Source organism: Mus musculus, chromosome 1, assembly GCF_000001635.26.
Source record: "Mus musculus strain C57BL/6J chromosome 1, GRCm38.p6 C57BL/6J".
In the NCBI taxonomy this organism is placed as follows: Eukaryota; Metazoa; Chordata; class Mammalia; order Rodentia; family Muridae; genus Mus; species Mus musculus.
In genome coordinates this window covers 164,171,234-164,191,846 of record NC_000067.6, presented here as the reverse complement: position 1 = coordinate 164,191,846, position 20,613 = coordinate 164,171,234, and the positions used below count along the sequence as shown (strand labels likewise).

Here is a 20,613-nt window from a genome sequence, read left to right as displayed (position 1 = left end):
TTTAGTGAATTTTAACCAGAGGTAGCCACACGTGAGCTATGGACCAGGCTGGTCTATGAGTAGTAAATTCCTGAGCCTTGGTGACATAAAAGAAAAAAACAGGAATAAGGTATTTAGAAAAATTTTTAAAGTGTAACTTGATATTGTTTTGGCATCACAAGGTCACAAGGTCACAAGATCAGTGACATATAGGCTAGGGTATTTATGATCTGTGGAGATGAAGGAGAAAAATAGACCTTCAGTTTGGATTGTTCAAGAGTCACTGTTTTAGAAAATATCAATAAAAAGGGACAGGGGTTGATGATAAAATAGATCTTGAAAATCATGACTATCTTCTTAGTTATACAATTTGCCTAAGACTCAGAGTTTGGGAGATGGTGATAAGATTGCCTTTTCACACAAAAGGGATATTTAAGTATTTCTAGGAAATGACATACAGGGGGACAGAGTGAGTTTGAGTCACATTGAAAGTGAATTACTGACACACTAAGGATGATCTGGGACATCTGCAGTGGGAACTGCGTGTTGAGTGCTAAGCACTTGGCATATCTTACAGCTAGGAGCTGATGCAACTCTGTAAAGCACTGGCCTGCTTTTCAAATGAGTGACTTAAGGCTTAGTGAGGGCGAGTAACCTGTCTAAAGTTGCAAAAACACTGAGTGGCAGAGAGTGGTTTGAACTTGGGTCTTATAAGCCAATGTGGTCTCTGAGACAGCCTCTGAGGCTTATCTAATGATTATTCACCAGAGGGTGGGATGGTCTCTGCTAAGAATTAAAAAGTGGGTCTGGGGAGATGGTTCAGCTGCCACAAGGACCTAAGTTTGATCCCTAGAATCCATGTCATTTTGTTTTGTTTTTAAAAGCTAGGCATGGTAGCCCATGTTTGTAAAGACAGCTCCCGTGTGTGTGTGTGTGTGTGTGTGTGTGTGTGTGTGTGTGTGTGTGTGTGTGTAGGGCGGCGCACTGGAGAGATGGCTTGGTGGTTAAGATCATTGTCTGTTCTTACAGAGGTCCTGAGTTCAATTCCCAGCAACCACCTGGTGACTCACAACCATCTGTAATGGAATCTGATGCCCTCTTCTGTGGTGTCTGAAGTCAGCTGCAGTATACTCATATACATAAAATAAATACATCTAAACAAACAGCTCCAGGGAAGTGTACATAGGTGTGACCTTGGGATTAGTAGACACTATACCCTAGTTGGCAAATTCTATGCTAGTGCTTCATCAAAAGGTGGACAAGACCTGAGAAATGACATCAAAGGTTGTTTTCATGGCTAATATCTTTATGCTGCTTCTCATAGTTACATTTATCTTTTCTGCCATGGTATGTCTTTACTGCCCAGTTGTTCCAGGGATGTGCAAGCTAATCTCCCAACCATAAACAACAAGAAGCAGTGTAAGGCAAGCCTGCAGGGGTCCGGGAGACACACCAGGAGTGGTGGTGATTTAGAGAGCTCAACAGACCTTTTCCACCTGAGATCCCATGAGTGAGCTCTCCCAGTATCTACACTCTTACTCACCAACATTATCCATTGTAACTGTCACAGATTCACCACGCATGGGGAACAGGGTCAAGGTGTCCTCGTGCCTCCTCCCATAGATGAACGAGTGCCCAGTGAAGTGGATGGTCAAAATATCATCATGAGTTCCCACACTGCAGAAGTGCCACTGGACAGTGTCATCAAAACAGAATCCCAGAGTGGAAATGCTCTCGGGCACGTAGCCGTTGATAGCTGAAGGAGGAATAGTTGTCAAATGCCAGGCCTGTACAACAAGAGGACCCACATCTAATGATCTCCAGGTCCCTGTGTTCATTTGGTGGCATCAAAATGGTGATTATTAAAGATAAGCTTTATAACGTCTAACAATGTGTGAGCAGGTCATAGGCCACATTCAGCTTTGTCAGGGATGGCTGAGTGGAAAAAGACAGGATGAAGACAAGCCTTTCGTGGATGTTGATTTAGTTAATCATTCACCAAGCAGATATAAATTGATTTAAATTGTTCAAGATGCATCTACTGGAAGGACAAGTCTAGGTATAATAACTCTATCTTCTTGGCATAGTAGATATGAGTAAAATGAATGTCACACAAAGAAGCTCACTTAGCACATTTGTCATTGAGACCTACTATCTGTTAGATAACCTACAGTTGACCTAACAGTTTCCACTCCAGTATTGAGTTCATATATTTTAATTTCTATTAAAGGAAGACCAATTTAGGTAACATTTTAATTTGCATATGTGCTGAGGGTGATGATCCCATTAAGATACAATTCATTTGAGGGCACAATCTATACACACAGGTCATCATTGTGACCAGTCCTAGTATGATGCTTGGTACTAAAATAAAAAAGATTTTAAGTGACTATGTACCAAATTCATGTAGAGTTGCTGAAGGTGTGTGCTACTAGTTTCTACATCATTCCAGATGCTATGCTTAATGGCCTAATGTGATGGACTGGCTACAAGTGGCTACTAAGATGTAGGTGGACTCCACAGACATGAGCTTTAAGGATCAAATAAATACATATTCTTCTGCAAACACGTGTCATGGTTTGAATATGTTTGGCCCAGGGAGTGGCGCTATTTGGAGGTGTGGCCTTGTTGGAGTAGGTGTGTCACTGTGGGTGTGGGCTTTAAGACCCTCACCCTAGCTGCCTGGAAGTCAGTATTCTACTAGCAGCCTTCAGATGAAGATGTAGAACTCTCAGTTCTGCCTGCACCATGCCTGACTGGACGCTGCCATGCTCCAGCCTTAATGATGATGCACTGAATCTCTAAACCTGTAAGCCAGCCCCAATTAGATGTCATCCTTTATAAGACTTGCCTTGGTCATGGTGTCTGTTCACAGCAGTAAAACCCTAATTAAGATAGAAGTTGTTTCCAGGGACTGGAGTATTGCTGTGATAGGCCGGACCATGCTTTCGTTTGGAAGAATGTGGATTTGGGGACTTTGGATTTGGAAAGCAGTGGAATGCTTTAAATGGGGCTTAACAGGCTATCCTAGTAGGAATATGGAAGACTTTGCTACTGAGAGTGATTTGAATTGTGTGGACCTGGCCCAAGAGTTTCAGTGGAAAATTTCAATATGTGGACTAGAGACCATTCTTGTGGAATTTTGGTGAAGAATGTGACTACTTCTTTGCCCTTATCTGAAGTGTCTGCCTGAGGCTAAAGTGAAGAGACTCGTGTTAATTGCATTGGCAAAGGAAGTCTCAGACATGCCCATCATAGACTTTGTTCTCTGTTTAAGTCTCATGAAGAACATTTTGAACAAACATAGCAAGCTGAGAAAGGAAAAATACAAAATATATAGTTTGCGGATTAAATGGGTACCAGGAAGTAAAATGGAGCTGAATCCTGTGTTCAAGGTTGTTAAACTGAATTAAAGGAATAATTAAGTGACCGTAGGGCAAGATCCTACCCAGCTAACTTTGGGTCCAGGCATGGTAGTACAATCTTTTAATCCCAGGAAGCAAAGATAAGCAGATCTCTGAGTTCAAAGTCACTCTATGAAGCAAGTTCCAGGACAGCCAAGCTTAGGTAGTGAAGGAGTTGGAAAACAGAAAGCTTGTGATATTGTAATAGAACAAGGGACCCATGTTCCAGCCCCAGCAAGCAGCAGAACTCAGCAGCTTTGGAAATGTGGCTCTGGCTTTAGAGTCCAGAATAGAAGGAACTACTGGGACAATTGATGCCGGTTAGCTGGAGCTAAGAAATTAGTGATAATTAAGAAGAGATCAGCATCACTGAGGTGAAATCTTCTGGGAAGTGTTTAATGAAAGCACAAAAAAGCTATGTTCAAGAGGTAGCCAAGGTTGTACCTCCTGCAGCAGTTGTATTTTGTAATGTGTAAGAGTTACCCAGGTGGTACTAGTTTTGAAGGCATGAAGGAGTCATGAAGAACAGTTGAAGCTTGGTGCTATGAGAGTCCACGGAGGGCCATTGGTGAAGGTGCAGCCTCAGTTGTAGTTGATAGCCCAGGACTGAAGAGGTCATCCAAAGAATTTGAGACTTGGCACCATGAAGAGATCCTATGAGAGGCTATTGGTGAAGCCTAGTTGCAGTGGAAGACCCCAGTGTATTGAAGATGCCAGTACTGTGGGATGATCACCAAGAACAGCAGAGGCAGTGGAGTGGATCCATCTGAGTTTAGAATGCTATAGAAGGCAGAGCTGGGGAAGTGACCCAGGCCCTTTGGAGGAGCCCAGAAGATCATGTGTGAATCCCAGACATTGAAACAAGAAGCTGTAATGTTGAAGTTACCTTGGAGACCCCAAGATTTTTGAGATGCCAGAGCCATAATGCTATCTGCTGAAGAATGCTGCTAACAGGGAGTGGAACCATCCCAGAAAAAGAAGTTTGTTGCAGTCAACAAAGATGAAAAAAGGTGTTGAAGATCTGAAGACTGCTTTGACATCAGACATGGAGATGCAGAGTTTGGAGTTTGCCCAGCCGGTTTCCTGTCTTGCTTTGGGGATTACAGTTAAGTGTTTGGATAGCTCTCAGAAGAGACTTTGAACTTTGGACTTTTAACATTGTTGAGACTGCTAGAGACTATGGGACTTTGGAAGTTGGACTAAATGTACTTTTTATTATGCTATGGCTAAACATGGTCCCCATAGAGTCATGTATTTGAACAAGCCTATGGGGACCAGGGAGTGCAGTGTCATGGTTTCAATATGCCTAGCCCAGGGGTATTCAACAAGCCCATCAATAAGTCCTAGAGCTGTGAGTGAGGGGAGGGGAGGGGAGGGGAGGGGAGAAGAGAGGAGAGGAGAAGAGAGGAGAGGGGAGGGGAGGGGAAGGGAAGGGAGGGGAGGGGAGGGGAGGGTGCATTAGAGAGGATTATGCCCAGCATCACATTTTTTCCTTTGGGTACAGACACACTGCGACCACCAGTGTGGACACGGGAGTCTGACTTACTGCTCATGATGTTTGATTCGTAAAACTTGGGATCATCACGCTTCACCTCATCAGGATTCTCACAGAACTTGTTGATGTTGTCCTCAATGTACCAGCTCTTGTTCTCGTCAAACACAGCAAACACGGCCTGCTGCTCGATGTCTGCCACCCTCTGCAGGGGAAAGGGCAGTGATCACTGCTCTGGTGGGCTGCCGATGTCCCCATTGTCGTGGGGTCCAGAGGAGCCACGTGTCTGGCACCTAGGAGGCCATGATTTACCAAACCCTTGTCAGAGATAAAGCTAATATGTGAACACAAAGAGAAGGAGTCAGAGAATTCAGTCAAAAATACCCAGGGGGGAAATTCCCTTAGTATAACACCTGTAGGTCAGAGTAATGGAAAACTTTTCAGAATGGCTGACTGACCGTGTTCCAAATGGACGAAAGGGATGGCCAGGATGCTGCAACAGGAAAGCCCCACCACACCCAGCCTTCCAAGTAGTGTTTACTTCTTCAGTAAGTCAGGATCTTGCAAATTTTCTGATTTTTCTAGACATCTGCCTATTTTGCATGCCTTTGGATAAGACCTCTTCCAATATTACTTAGCCTAATAGGAATTAGCCTAATGGGGAATAATATGAGACTATGAATTGTCAATGAGAATAAACTCAGGCTGCTGAGGATATACTTTAGTTGCTAAAGTATTTGCTTGGCATGCATAAAGCCCCAAGTTTGATCCCCAGTACCCCAGTAAACCAGGTACAGTAGCATTCGTCTCTAATCCTGGGACTCAGGAGGCACCAAGGTTCAAGGTTATCCTTGACTAAATAACCAATTTGAGGCCTGCTTGAATTACAAGAGAAACCTGTCTCAAAACAAAAAGAAAAACAAACAAGCAAACACCAACAACAAAAAAATAAATAAAACAGGGGGTGGGCTGGAAAGATGGCTCAAATGGTTAAGAGCATTGGCAGATCTCCCAGGGCACCAGGGGTTCAATTCCCATCTCCCACGTGCCAGCTCACAACCATCTGTAACCATAGTTACCGGGAATCTAGCTAACACCTTCTCTGTCCTCTGTGGGCACTAGGTATACACACTGTATGCAGATATACATGCACATGAGACACCCACACACATAAACCTAAACTATAAAAAGAAAAGAAAAGGAAGGATAAGAAAAGACAATTTTTAAAAAGTCCAAGGCTATTCTGGACTACAAGAGTGAGTTTGAGGCCATGTCTCAAAATAAAAGTGAACTCAGAAATCCCATCTCTTTGATCACATTGTTTGTCATAACTTAGTTTCACCAAAGAAGGGCTTTTGGCAGGCTCAAACTTCACTAAAACTATGGCTCCAAATGTCCTTGCTCCCGGGGGCTCTCTCCCGCCTCTGATGTTTGCCTCTGAAAAGAGCGGAGATTGGCGCCAAGTTCTCACTGAGCTCCTAAGCCACCCTGTAAACACATTTCTAGGAGGGATATTGTTGCCTATTTGACCAGAGGAAAGGATTAAAGGAGCTGCAATGGTTTCTTCATCACACAGTCAACAGGTTTGAGTCTAAAATACAATCCAGTGGGATGTGCTTTCTGCAGTCAGAGTCCAGAGGAAAGGAGTCAGAGAAACAGGACACCATGCGAGATGATCCTGATGGTAAATATCCCCACACTGTTGCCAAAGAAGACTAATGATTGGTGTGTTTTAGAAGGGAAATCCTCCTATTCCGTAGTGAGACCTAATCTGTGCCAGCGAGGGGAAATTCCTCTTTTTTTTTTTTTTTTTTTTTTTTTTTAAAGGTTATGTTATGTATAAAATACCTGTACACCCCTCTGGTCCAGGGACCTGCTCTTACAAATTAGAAGCAGCCCTATCAGCCCAGAGGCAATATCCCTTGTAACGTCCACATCACTGTAGTATGGCCTTGTTAGGCACTGGGCATCGTTTTCCGTGGGTTCATCAAACTCTAGAATGTTCCATTTGTAAGTGAAGGTTTCCCCCGGTTGAACTGGTCTGATCGTGGTGTGACTGCCTGGAAGAAAATATACGCTCTTAATTTTTAGAAAAATTATTTCATCATAATAAATATCTACCTTAGCTTTTATTTAGAGTAATTAATATGAAGAAAAATATTCTTTTTGTATTAAAACTCCTGACTATGGATAGCATGTAGCTGTTCAATATCTGTCCACTAGATGGCGCCAATGACACTCAGAAAGGAGAGATAACCCTTCCGTATTAATGACTGCGTTTGTCATAACCACTGGACAAATACAAGAGAACACTGTGGATGCCTCTCGGAGATCAGTAGTCTCCAAGAAGTGAAAGGTTCCCACCTGAGGTGGAGGAAGAATTGATTCCATCTTCGTAAGGAGAGAAGGTCACCCCGTGAGGGTAAATGCTGTAGGGTCGGCTCGCCATATTTTTGAACACGATCTAGAAAGTTAAGTCATAGTTATTATTTCCGTGTTTAAGGTCACTCATGAGAACTATTTCAGACGAGATGAAGGCAGCTGCTTGTGTGTGCATGTATGGACAGGTGTGCACACACAGATGTGCAGTGCAGCAGTGGGAAAATCAGTTCTGTTTATCCCGGCAGCAGCCTCCCTCGTTACCCGACAGGAAGGATTCCTCCTAACCCCTCACCCTCTCCCAGCTGGTCCCCACACCCTTCCCTTCTTCTTTCAGATTGCACTGCATCTATGCATCTGTCCTCTGTGCCTGCTCTCCTCTAGACCACAATGCCGTTTTGTTTCCCAGGATCATTGTTCTTGAAGTTAACTTCCTGAATGGCCGCAGTAGCCAGACCCTGAGTTTCAGATAGACTATGCTTACACTGAAATCTAATGCATCCCAGTGGAGCCAAAAATGAGGGGCGGATCGCAGGGAAGGAAGACGCTGTCCATTTTCAAATGAACAAAATGGGTTTTGTTTAGGGCATAATCTTCCTAGAAGTTCTAATTAGCCTTTCAATCTTCAAGAGACAACCTTAACCTTACCTTCATCTTGGTTTGCTGCCAAAGCCTTTGAATAATCATTAGTCAACATCAAGACCCTATATCCTAGGGTCCTGCCAATCAGTGTAACCTTCAATTGTCTGGGTCCCTACCTAGCTCTGTGATATGGTAGAACGTTCAAGGTAATTATTTGATGAAAGTTTCAGGCTTTAAAGAAATTGTTTAAATTGTTGTTGTGTATGTATATGTCAGGTCAGAAGACAATCTGTGGGAGTTGATTCTCTCTTCCCACCATAAACTCTGGGTGATGAACTCAGGTGTTCACGTTTGACATCAATTGGTTCTATGCACTGAGCCATCTTGCCAGCCAGAGGGTCTTGTGCGAGTATAAATCGGAGACCAGCCATTAGCGCCACACACTGAGACTGGAGTGGAGATTTATCTCTTCTCCGCTGTGCTGAGTCAACTGCTCACACTGGTAACGGGCAATGTCATTTTCCAAAGCCGCTCAGGACTTCTGTTCTGCGACACTTGTGGGGCTTTTGTCAAGGACACTGACTTGAAAACCCAGGGCAAGAAAGTTCTCCTGGCTCTCTACCCCAGGCGAACTGCTGCATTCACTGGTGTGTGCACCTTGCTCGGTCATATTTACTTTGCTATAAGAGTTGGGACACACTTTGCAGACAACCTTGGGGATGTATGGGTGTGTCTCATTATGCTTATTTGTGACCAGATGGAATTAGTTCCCATATAGTATTCCTTACTCCTCCAATGATACTGACTCTGCTTTATTCTCTCTATTCTTTTCTACTTTATCGATCCCAGATCTTTTAAATTAAGTAGGATATACAAGAATGAAATGCTAAATAAAACTGAGAGCTATGTTTGATTTTATAATTAGATGAATACATTTAAATATATTAAAACTGCCAGTCCCTTGATCTGTCTTTCCCTGTTTAATTTTTCCTTGCTTCCGTATTTCTGTTGCTTACCTTGAGTGTGTCTCTGACCTGGGCTCTGATAACAGGGCCCAGAATCCCACTTTGTTTGATGCTGGGGTTGTCAGTGCGTTTGGTGAAGGTCTCTTCTTCATATTGCCTGTAGATAACTTTCTTGTAATGTTTTCCAATTTGGTTTGAGAAATTATCCAAGTGCTGAGACCTGTAAATTCTTTAAGGGAAATGAAATAATGAAACAAAGGTTAGACTACTTCCAGCGGCAGCGAGTCCAGTGCAATGGATGACGGGGAAACCCTTGTGCGTGCAAGTGCTGCTTGCTAAAATGCTACTTCTGGGAACAGTCTGAGTGTAGTTTGCATCCTGATGTCCTCCATGTAGCAACCAGGAGTCATCTCCTCTGCCACTGGATAAGCCATACGTAACTGAAGAGAAGTAGCTACAGGGACAGAGCACGTCTATACCCTCCCTTCCTTCCTTCCTATTTTATTGGATCCATAGTATTCCATTGTATGAATATGCTATAACTTGGTACTCTTTTCCAATTGAAGGACTTTTGGAGTTAATTTTAATCTTGTATCACTGGTAACATCGCAGCAGCAGTGAGCACCCTTTTCATACATCTTCTAACCTGTGAACAAGAACACTTTTATACCATTGAATTCCAAGAGCACAGTGCCTGGGGTAAAGGGTATATGTGTTTACCATTCTAACCCGTTTTGCCAAGTTATCCCACGGAATGGCTTTAGCAGCACATTGGGCCACCAGAATGTGTGTGATAGCTTTTGCTTTCTGAAGCCTCAACAGCAGATGGTGGGATATGAACCTGCCAGTCTGTTAGGTACAGAGTAGCACCCCAGTAAAAGTTCACTCTCATTTTTCTTACTAGGAATGTCATATGAAGAGTTACTAGAGCTTCTCTGGCACCTTCCCTCCAACACGGGAACACAAGAACAGCACTGTGCTCGTAGAACTGATGTGAGACCCTTAGCAAACACCTACTACAAGGGTTAGCAGTGGCAAGCATTCAACAAGTTCTAGCTGCCATTGTCCCTGTTGCTATCATCAGGCCACATCCCCACGGGGACTTGGGGATAATTGAATGTCTCAGAGGATAAGAATGCCTAGGTGGAAACCAATGCACACCTACCTTAAGAGCTGGCCACTCATGACATCATAATTGAGACCCACACACTAAGGACCCTGTGGGCCATGCCTTTGATCTTGACTTGGCGGTCTGAGCCCCAACTCACTTGTCCATATTCGCAGGTATCACGGGTGCATAGTTCCAAATGACCTCCTCTGCGGCTATGAAATACTCCCATCTCTTCATGTACCGCCTCTGCTCCCGAGTGAGGGTCTTGGGGCTCCTCGTTTTCTTTGGGCAGTTTTTAATGTCAATGTAAGCCTGCATCCCAGCTGGATTAGAATATAAAGGCAGAGGTAGAACTTGAGAGAAACAATTATTCATCAAAATGTGTATTTAAAAAAATCAATTCACTGGAGGCAAATAATAACAGGAGACAGCAATGCTCAGACAGTCTTCGGCTATGCTAGTCTGGACTCTTTTAATGGGTCACAGAAGGAGGCAAGAGTCAGAAGCAGGAGGAGAGGAGAGGGTCAGAGGGAAAGGTTGATGAGGTTCTCTGTGTTTTGTGTGCAGCAGGAACAAACTAAAAACCCTAGGCCTAGGGCTGGTGAAATGGTGAAGTGTGGGCTTAGTGTGTAGGTGGCCTTCGGTTTGATCCTTAACACAGCTCTCATCTCTGTCTCTGTTTCTCTTTATATATATATAAAACAAGACATCATTTTAATTTTGTCTTTCCTTGTTATTCGTCCCTTTGTTAAATGGAGACTATCAAAGTGTATCCTTAGTGTGATTATTAAATAATAATGCATAATAGCAATTGTCTGCAGTTTTAGTTTTGTTTTTGCTTTATTTCTATTAGTAACTACTCGAGATAGTTTGTCTGGATCATCATTTCATCATAGTCTTGATTGCTCAGTGTGAAAACACAATGTTCTCATACAGTATTTAGTTTCTCCAGGGCTCACACACCTGGTTGTGATAAATGGTTTTCTACGGTAATAGATTTGCTTAGATTTTCATCTCTAGCAAGATGAATGTTCTTCTCAATAGTCTAAAGGAAAAAAAAATGTGTGATATGACAGTTAGATGTTTAATTTACATGGTACCACATGACTACTGCTGGGTTCTTCACACACACACACACACCCGCCCCGCCCCGCTCCAGAATTCACTGATGCTCTCTGAAGTCCATTTCTAGCTGGTGTGATGGCTCATGCCTATGATCCCCACATTGGAGAGGTTGAGACAGGAGAGTTACCATGATTTCAAAGCCAGCTAAGAATTTATGGTGAGTTTTAGGACAGCTTGGCATACAGCAGAAGATCCTATCTCAATAAAACAGAAAATAAAAACATTTGTGATCCATTCAACACACATTGATTGAGTTCTTTTCTGTGCAAGGATCTTGTGCCCATCTCATTGCACAGGACTATATTATCATGTTTAGCCTGGTCAGTCTTGGTAGCTCTGTACTTCTATAAATTTGTGGATATTTACTTTCATCTGTCTAGTTTCTAGGTTCCTTTCCTTTGGCTGCATATGAAAGACATCCAAGAACACATTCAGAGAGGTGTTAGTTCTCCTCCTCCGTTATGGAAGTAGAGACCTCTTAAGCTTTTGCTTTGTCTTAAAACGTCCTTGTCAATGCCTGCACCTCCTTCATCCCCAATTAGTGGGTTTTGAGTCTAAGAGCAAAGCATCTAATGGTGTCTTAGGAACCAGGATGCCCATGTCTAGGTGGGGTCAACTAAATGGTAAAGGAGAAGAAATAAGTTAGTAGCCTGAGAAGCAATGGTGCTCACTCAACGCAACACTGTCAGGACCTGTTGAGGTTTAGTCTGTTGCTATGTGTTGTGATGCTAACTACCAGCTCTGGTTGCCCGAGGGACAAGGAGATCCTCACCAAGGGTTGCTAGGTAACCTTGCACCTTAATGTAAAACATTTGGTTGAATAAAGATGTCTGCAGCCTGTGGCTGGGCAGAAGAGAGATAGGCAGGGCTTTGGTTGTCAGACTTGGAGTCTGGGGCAGAGAGCATGAGGAGGAGAGCAGGAAGATGAAGAGGGAGGAGAAGAAACAATGGGAGAGATGAGTTATGAGAACATGGCTGTGAGGTCTGGCCAGTTGGAGTAAGAGCAGGAAGAGCAGCCCAGGGAGAACGTGGCAGGTCATATCTCAGGGTCACGGAGAGGGAAGTAGACAAAATGGCATGGGGGGTAGATGTCTGTCCAGCTCTAGTGATGTTAAGGCTTATTATAAATATAAAGGTTTTGTGTCTTTTACCTGGGAACTTGGGAACTAAATGATCCAAGGTGGGGTAGAAACCCCCAATTAATTTTAACCACAACAAGAAAGGTTTCTTGCCTTGATAATGCTTTGGGATGAGAGAAGAAACAATCCATCTTCCTTCTGGGCTCATAGTCATGTTTGCAGTCGTAGATGTTGCGCTGACCAGGGTGACGGTGGACACTTTATGCTGGTTCTGCTCTAGGACTTGGCCGTTGAAGTGAATAGAAAACAATTCTGGCCCCGAGCTCATCCCGATCAGATGCCAGCTGACGTGGTCATGGGCACAGACTGTTATATCTGAGAGGGAGAGACAACAGCCATACACATCCAGCTGACATGATCATGGGCACAGACTGTTAGATCTGAGAGGGAGAGACATCATCCAAACAGAGAGATGGGAAACAAGGAGTCACCACTCACATACCAAGTAGCAGCACAAACTGTGTGTGTAGGGGTAGAGTTTAGAATGGGGGCCATTCCTTCAGAGCTGCAGAGACAGCTAAGGGACAAAGGCTAGGAGGCAGGTAAGCATGTGATGCACTATCCCAGTTTGTCTAGATTTAGAGGTCTCTCAGGACACAGGGCTCCCAGTGTATAGACTGATAAAGTCCTGGGTAAAATGGAGTAACTGTTCACACCCATCTGGCCTCACTTGGAAGAAGTCCCCAGTACCTTCAATAGGCCTGGGTGCCAGGACCTAATCCTCTTCTGCAAATAGAGACCAAGCTCTGTCAAAGTAGAAGAAAGTGTGAGGATGTGCTGAAGGATTTCCTACTGTCTTTACCCTTTCTGAAGTTATGTTAGTAACAAGGGATTTCTCGGTTGTTACTGGTGTCCTCTTTGTAAGCGGACACTGAGAGCCTTTTGAGGACAGATTGCTAACAACGGAGGAAGAAAACCAAGGAGAAAGCCCAGTTTTGCTTTCTTTGTTGCCACAGTGATTGAGAAAAAATGCTTATTTGCTCTGGGAGAGAGTCCAGTCCTGGCTCCTACCCAGATTTCTAATCACTAGATATAAGAGGATGGTCTGGGATTTAGCTTCTTATCCATAGAGGCATTTGTCCTTTGTGAAAGCCTTGCAAACAGGAGGCTGGGAGGGAACTAGAAGGTACGTGTTCCTGCGGGTGTGTTTATCCCACGCAGAAACAGCCCACACTGAGCTGCCCAGCAATGAACACATCTACGGTAGTATTGTCACATCTATTAGTGTATGTTATTCTAGAAGGCTCGGGGCTTTATCAGCATAAGTATTGTGTCTACTAAGGGTTTGCACTTATTTGAGGCTACTCTTTTTTTTTCAAGTACAAATTTATAATATCTCTGTCCCAATCAAGTATATATATATTGCACATTCAGTCAAGTATATATTGCACATTCAGTCCACTATTTCAGCTTTTATAAATTTACATGGATTATTCTCCCTGTCAGGACACAGACAGTGGGATTGTTGATTCCATTTCTGGGAACAGCATATTAAGACTCCTAGTTGGTAAGGACCACACAGAGTCAGGGAAAGGAATGAGATGCGAATTCAGATCTTCCAATTTGGAGGTCAGTTAGTGCAGTCTCAGGTTTGCAGGAGCCTAGTTCTGGAACTCAGAATCAATACTCAGAGCTGCATGAGACTGGCAGAAGATGGCACCAAATGAAATAAAATAAAGATTGAAAGCAATATCAGACCCTGACTCTTGACAATGTTGGTTTTTCTGTAAGACAAGCCATTGGTGATATTGATACATGACGAAATTTAGAATTTTTGCTTTTGTTTACAGTTATTTATTTATTTTGTGTATGGGCATGGGCATGAATGCCATGATTCATGTGTGTGGGTCAGAGGACGATCTGTGAAGGTTGGTTCTCTCTTTGCACCATGAGGTTCTTAGAGATCCAACTCAGATGATCAGACCTGGAGAAAACCATCCTTGCTTGCTGCACCATCTCACCAGCCCCCAGAATTTTTTAATCAAGAAATATTTTCATTTTTCCTACACTAAACATAAATAAATACTATATATAAATTATGGGATATATCTATACATACATATTATGGGATGTATCTGTGTGTACACACATACATATTAAGAGACCAATTCTTAGCCCATTGTCTTGTATCTGGTGATTGTAAATTTGAAATTTGAAATGTTAATCTGGAATAGAAGTCAAGATTAGAATCTCCCACAGAGAAATAAAGTTTCCCAATCACCATGAGAACAAGGAAAGAGTAAATCTAGGCTTTCCTCCTTTAGGAGACGTACCATAACCATAGCAACCATCTATACCACTTCTTCTCTGTTTTTTTTGTTTGTTTGTTTGTTTGTTTTTTTTTTTTTTTACTAGAATTGGATTTTTCATTGTAAGTCAGTTCTACTAGAAAGACAGAAAAGAGAAGTGAGATAAGTGGTTGCTATGGTTACAGTATGTCTCCTCAAAGGTGCATATACAAAAGCTTGACTCTGTGTGATGAATTTCAGGTGGTAGAACCTAGAAACATAGAGCCTAGAGGAAGGTGGTTAGGATACTGGAGGTGCTGTTCCTGGAAGTGATTAATACAGTTAGTTCTCATGGGACCTTGGTTAATTCTCATGAGAGCAAGTTATTATAAAGCAAGCCTCAGCCCCATCCCTGTTCTTAGCCTCTTCTACATGTAGCCATTTCCCTTTTTGCTTCTTCTGCCCTACTGTGACATAGATAAGTGGTCCCTCATCAAAGGCTGAGCTGATGAGCTGCCAGTCTAGGTCTTTCTGCTTCTAACACTGAATTTTTTTAAAAAACATTTTTTTCTTTATATAGTAGCCAGCACTCAGTGTTTTGTTATAGCAACATAAAATTAGCTAGTACAGTGGAAGTCATACACACACACACACACACACACACTTAACAGCTTGTATGATTTTACTTTCTTACAAAATTCTATCTGCAGATGGGAAGAGAAAACCTACATGCCACTGGACATTATTCATCAATAGATTTTTGAATGGTAGAGCATACTGTTATAGAGTGACTCTGTACTTGAGCAGACATTGATATGCTCAGAACACCACACCTAACAAGGCTGTATCAAGTAAGGTTCCTTGTTAACTTCTGATTTATCTGTTGTACTTCCTGGGTAAGACAGAAATGATGATAAAATCATGAAAATCCCCGAATCATTGCAGAAGATTGTGATTCTTCACCACTAGGCACTGGAAACCAGTGAACACGGTAGCTTCTGCCTTAAAGAAAGAACAGGACCAACGTTGGACACTCGGGACACTGTCATTGCTGAATGGTGCCTGGCCCCTGTATTACCTGGCATCGTCTTATTCACAAAGCCATTAATTGTGTACATTAGGGATGGTGACTGGCTCCGGCTCTTGCTTTCATCAAACACAGCAAATAGGAGCACATGCTGCTTGTCAAACATCTTCTGAGTCCCATCCTCGGTCAGGGTGCCTGAGAGAGAAAAGATAGGCTTCTATCCAGGTCCAGACGGAAGAGTAAAGAGTACTTTCCATGTTCTCATACATCTGAAGTTGAGGCTAGAAACAAGTAATGTTGATATAAATTTGAATCATACATTCCCAGTCAAGTGTTAGGATGCATTCCTATAATCCCAGGACCCAGGAAAGCTGAGACAGGAGGATCATGAGTTTGAGGACAGATGGGCTACATAGGGAGTTCAAATCCATTATGGACTACTAAGAGTTTACCTCGAAAAGTCAAAATCTAACATTATCAACAATGAAAAACCCCATTTCTTCCAGTCTCCTAGACCAGACCACATAACTTGTGTTGAATGAAGCTTCCTCATTAAATGGGACATGCGACTAGAGAAAAGTTTGTATCAAGATGAATCCATATTTATATGAGTAAAACAGTGATCAAATGAAAGTGCCTTGTATAAGATTGTTTTTCCCAATGCAATCACAGAATCTTTTATATGTCAGGAAATTTAAAAATATATTTGCATGATGAATAAGAGAGCTGGGTCTATGATCTGTGTATCGGTATAAATGACATTATCTCCAGGGTACAGTCTGTTGTGGTTCTGTGGATGTTTTAATGAAAGATGGGTTGAAGTCTCTTAGAGTAAGAGAAGGAAGAAAGGAGAAATCAAGTGTATTTCTAAGAAGCACAGCTAATGGGATTCCTGACTGTCGGGACACAGTCGAAAGGCTGCCCCATGGTGAACAATGCCCTGATGAGGACCTTTCAGCTCAGGTGCACTTTGTTCCCTGGATTGTTCTGAGATGTGATTTTATGTTTCCTGTGACAAACACTTACCTTCAACTTATAAAACATGCTATCCTTGCTGGATGTCAGAACATAGCTATAGAACCCAATCTGGTCAGTGCACTCCAAATCTGAATATGGCCTTCTGCCTCGCTTTCATGCTTTCCCAGATATAATCTATCTACATATGTGCCAGGCAATTGTGTTTAAGTTGGTCTGTCCTGAGAAAGCTCTGGGAAAGAGCTGCTCTGTCAATATTTAGGGTTACTTACTAGCATTTATTTACATGTTTTTCTGAACGCAGACATCCTCCCTTGGATCATTGCTTTGCTTCATTCATGCACAAAGCACACTAAAACGGAAGTGAAATTGTCTAGAGCATTAGACTATAGTCCATCCATTCTTTAAAGGCCTCAAATCCCAAGCCTCACAAACACAGATCTACATAGGTGGGCAAAAGTCAACACTCACAAAATCTGTCAACTACACCTAAATTGTTCAACTTGTTTTTAAGAAATCGGCTGATCTGGGGATGATGACTCACACCTGGGATCTGCCACTAGGGAAGCTAGGGCAGAAATATCACTGAGTTCAAGGCCCTTTCTACTAAAAACATTAAAAGGCCAACCAACTAACCAACCAGCCAACCAGCCAGCCAACCAACTAACCAACCAACCAACCAACCCACCTTCAACCAAATAACAGCAAAAAAGAAAGTAGAGTTATACATGTTTATAAACCTAATCACCACCAACAGGAACTTCAGCTATGTCAGTTGGACCAGTCGATGTCATTTCCAGAAACTCTCTCAGTAACTAGGGTGTTGTACACTTCAAAATGGATAGACCTGGCTCTGAGGTAAACATTACTGGTCCTACAAGTATGCAGGCACGATGTCAGAGTAGACTTGAAGGAAGTTGTCATGACTCAGAATGAAGGGAGGTTTTAGAAGAAGTGGGAAGAGCCAGTACCAAGTGCTGCTTTCTCTTAGCCATGATTTGATCTCCACCCCCTTCTCCTGCCTCACCTACAGGAAGGTATCAAGGTTCTCCCAAGCTTCAGCCCGATATAATCTCCCAGCCAGCCCAGCATCTTTGCTGTCGTTGGATCTGCAGGTATTGTTTTTACCTTTCTTGCAGATAAGCAGAGGCCCAATCAGACCCGAGTTGAAATCCTGGGTCAGGTTTTCATAGGAATAGTAGATGTGGGTGAGGCATGGTGGGTCATCAGGTGTGGGCCCGCTGTCCTCACTGACGATCCATTCATAGGTGTATTCTTCTCCAGGAGCCACGGCATCATCCTTCCTCTCGGCAGGGAACGTGTGGTCTGCGTAAGAAGCCCCTGGAGAAATGACAGCCACAAAGACATCCAGAGTTTTCAACCACTCTCCAGTGCGGGGAAAGCAAGAGATCTAGCTCTCTGCAGATCACTTGCCTTTCATAGCAACTTTTATTCTCAGAGGGGTCACACACATGCCATATACGCTAACCTCTGTCCCCATATTTACACTCCATAATGCACTGAGGGATAATTGTTACTAGCAAAGACTAGTTAGGGCTGACCAAGTTAGTTTTCAGGGTATTAGAACAACTGTTTGCATGTAATCAGAGACTCAATCATATTTCATCAATAAACCACCTCATAATACAAGAATCAGTATGTTCTCTTCAGAGTTCTTTACAAGTCATGCTAGCTTACTGTTAGCATGAGATGTGTATGCTGTTTGCATGCTGTTTTGTGTGGCTCTGAAAAAAATATAATGTCTTCTTTTCCAGGGCAATCATCTTTAGCCCTGGTTTTGTTTGTTTGTTTGTCTTAGTTGCACCTTGCCACTGGACCTTTCTGGCTCTTCTCCACCCTGATGCTCCCTGCATCCAGCTCCTGCATGTAGTCTACTCCTTGGGCCTATGAAGCCAGTCTGTCCCAGGGTAAAGATGCCTTGCTTCACTGTGAAAAGTCCCATTGAAAACCTCTGTATACCAGGCATTCCCTCCTGCAGCAAAGGGGTGATGTAGAAATTAGTCTTCCGCTTTTGAAGAAGAACCTAGATTAAAAGGAGTTTGGAGGGTTGAGACGTGGTAGAGATGGAGCAAGCAGAGCAGGAAGGGGAGAGGTCAGGGTCCTAAGCAATCGAGAGGGACTGGCTTCCTCTTTGCCAGAGACACTCTTCACTCAATTAGGTGAAGTTTTCTCTATCATCAGTTGATGCCACGGTTTCTCTTTGACATGAAGGTGAGACCATCAGAGTATAGGGAAACAATCCTGAAGTGTTTCATATTATGGGCAAAGGGCCAGTGGGAACTATTTTTTCCTGAAGTGATTACACTTTTGAAAAGAGAAATGTTTGGTCTTTCTAGCTCTCAATCTCTCTCTCTCTCTCTCTCTCTCTCTCTCTCTCTCTCTCTCTCTCTCTCTCTTTCTCTCTCTCTCTCTCTCTCTCTCTCTCTCTCTCTCTCTCTCCACATCATCTAGTTTGAGTCTCTGCATTAGTTCCCATCTACTGTAAGAAGAAGCTTCTCTGATGATGAATGAGCAAGGCACTGATCTATGGTTATAGGAGAATGTCATGGGGAATCACTTTACTGTTCCTTTAGCAGAATAATAGTAGTTATCGCCAGGGTCCGTGATCCATCTAGCCTCAGGTTTCTGCCACCTCTAATCAGGAAGTGGTTGGTTACTACCATAACATTTGCACCGCTATTGTACCAGTATATGTTGCAGGCAGATCATTCTCTGCTGTAGGTTGCAATTTGTGACTGGATAAAATTGATAATTATTTCTCCTCTGGTAGTTAGTCAGTAAGGGTGACTGATAGTTAGGTGGGGACCAGCTCAATTTCTCCATGTTCAATAACATAAATAGGTTGTATCTTCACCAATTACCATCTTCAGCCTTACCATCAGATATGTGGAATAGCCAATAGCCTTGGCAATAGCCTGGGGGCAGGGTGGAATCATGTCAGACCTCCTTCACCCATAGGTCTGTAGTCTGTACCACATCTGAAAAGTTTTGAGCTATTTTTCCCTCCAAGTTCTTTTACTGTCCCCATCACTTTTGAGACCCAACAACACACGTTAACATGACATTATATCGCAGTTCGTGAGTGTTCTGCTCATCTTCAGTATTTTTTTATGTAAATGGTTTTTAAAATACATTAATATGCTGTAATAATTTCCTCACACCCTCTAATGTGTTGTTAACATCACCTGGTATTCTTTCATTTCCAGTTAAATTCAGGTATTTTCTAATCTTCCATCTCTCTCCTGATCACACTTGTCTCTCCTTTATGGCACATAATGGAAAGACTCAAACACAGTTCCCTAAATGTTAATATTGAAGCACTGCCAACCTCCCTAACCATCTTCATAAAATCTATGCACTCAAAATGTGGCATGAGTTTTGACGGCATCAGCACACATCTGAGTTCTCCAGGTATGAGTGAGAAACAAGGCACCTTGTTTGGTCAACTCCGGTGGCGGGGCTTGTTTGCTGCTGTGCTGTATACAGATACGCTGGGTAGGATTCTAAGCATGGAAGCCACACAATGCAAGAGTTGAGAAGTTATATCTGGATTTGCTTATTTCACAAAATCCCTTACATTGACCATAATGCCACATATGATGGGTGGACCCAACTTCTCTCTGACCTCATAATATGTGATTCTTACCGTTTACTATGTATCCATCCCCCATGCCTCCTCCCTGTACCCTGGACATGCTCAATGCTATCTCACTCAGGGTCTCTGCAGATACAGTTCCTTCTGTTTAGAGTGTTCGTGCTCCATTTCATCCTTTAGATAAATGCACGCTCACCTTTCTGAAGCCAAGACAAATACCAGTTACTTCTTCCCTTATCTCTGATTGTTTTACATATATTTGCTTTTATAGTACTTATCACAATTTATAATTAAATACTTGTGGTATATTCTTTTTTGACTGGGTTACAATGATTATCATTCTGCACATTTTGATTGCTGGAGTGTGGATTCCTTAAGGGAAGGGTCTAGACCATGTATGCTTAGCATCTTTGGTATCTTCCATAGCACACGAGAAGCATGGAATATATGCTCAATCCATGTTTGCTGAAAGGTCACCAACTCATAGCTAAAATCTGTTAGGATTGCACAATATGAAAACAAATTAAATGCCATAAGAAAATCTGGATGTATTATTTAGGACCCTACATCAGTGATTGCTCTTTTAAAAAC

At 42.7% G+C, this 20,613-nt stretch overlaps 1 protein-coding gene across 1 annotated transcript in view; it reads right to left on the bottom strand.

Annotated features, from left to right (window-relative positions):
• The window catches only part of F5 (coagulation factor V), a 68,443-nt gene that overhangs the window by 28,431 nt on the left and 19,399 nt on the right, over positions 1-20,613 (bottom strand). Inside the window, exons 4-12 of the mRNA NM_007976.3 lie at positions 17,535-17,747; positions 15,483-15,626; positions 12,270-12,491; positions 10,070-10,235; positions 8,853-9,030; positions 7,240-7,339; positions 6,724-6,935; positions 4,930-5,080; positions 1,523-1,735 (exon numbers count right to left, since the gene is read on the bottom strand). Coding sequence (NP_032002.1) covers positions 1,523-1,735; positions 4,930-5,080; positions 6,724-6,935; positions 7,240-7,339; positions 8,853-9,030; positions 10,070-10,235; positions 12,270-12,491; positions 15,483-15,626; positions 17,535-17,747 — 1,599 coding nt within the window. The remainder of the gene's footprint in view (positions 1-1,522; positions 1,736-4,929; positions 5,081-6,723; positions 6,936-7,239; positions 7,340-8,852; positions 9,031-10,069; positions 10,236-12,269; positions 12,492-15,482; positions 15,627-17,534; positions 17,748-20,613) is intronic.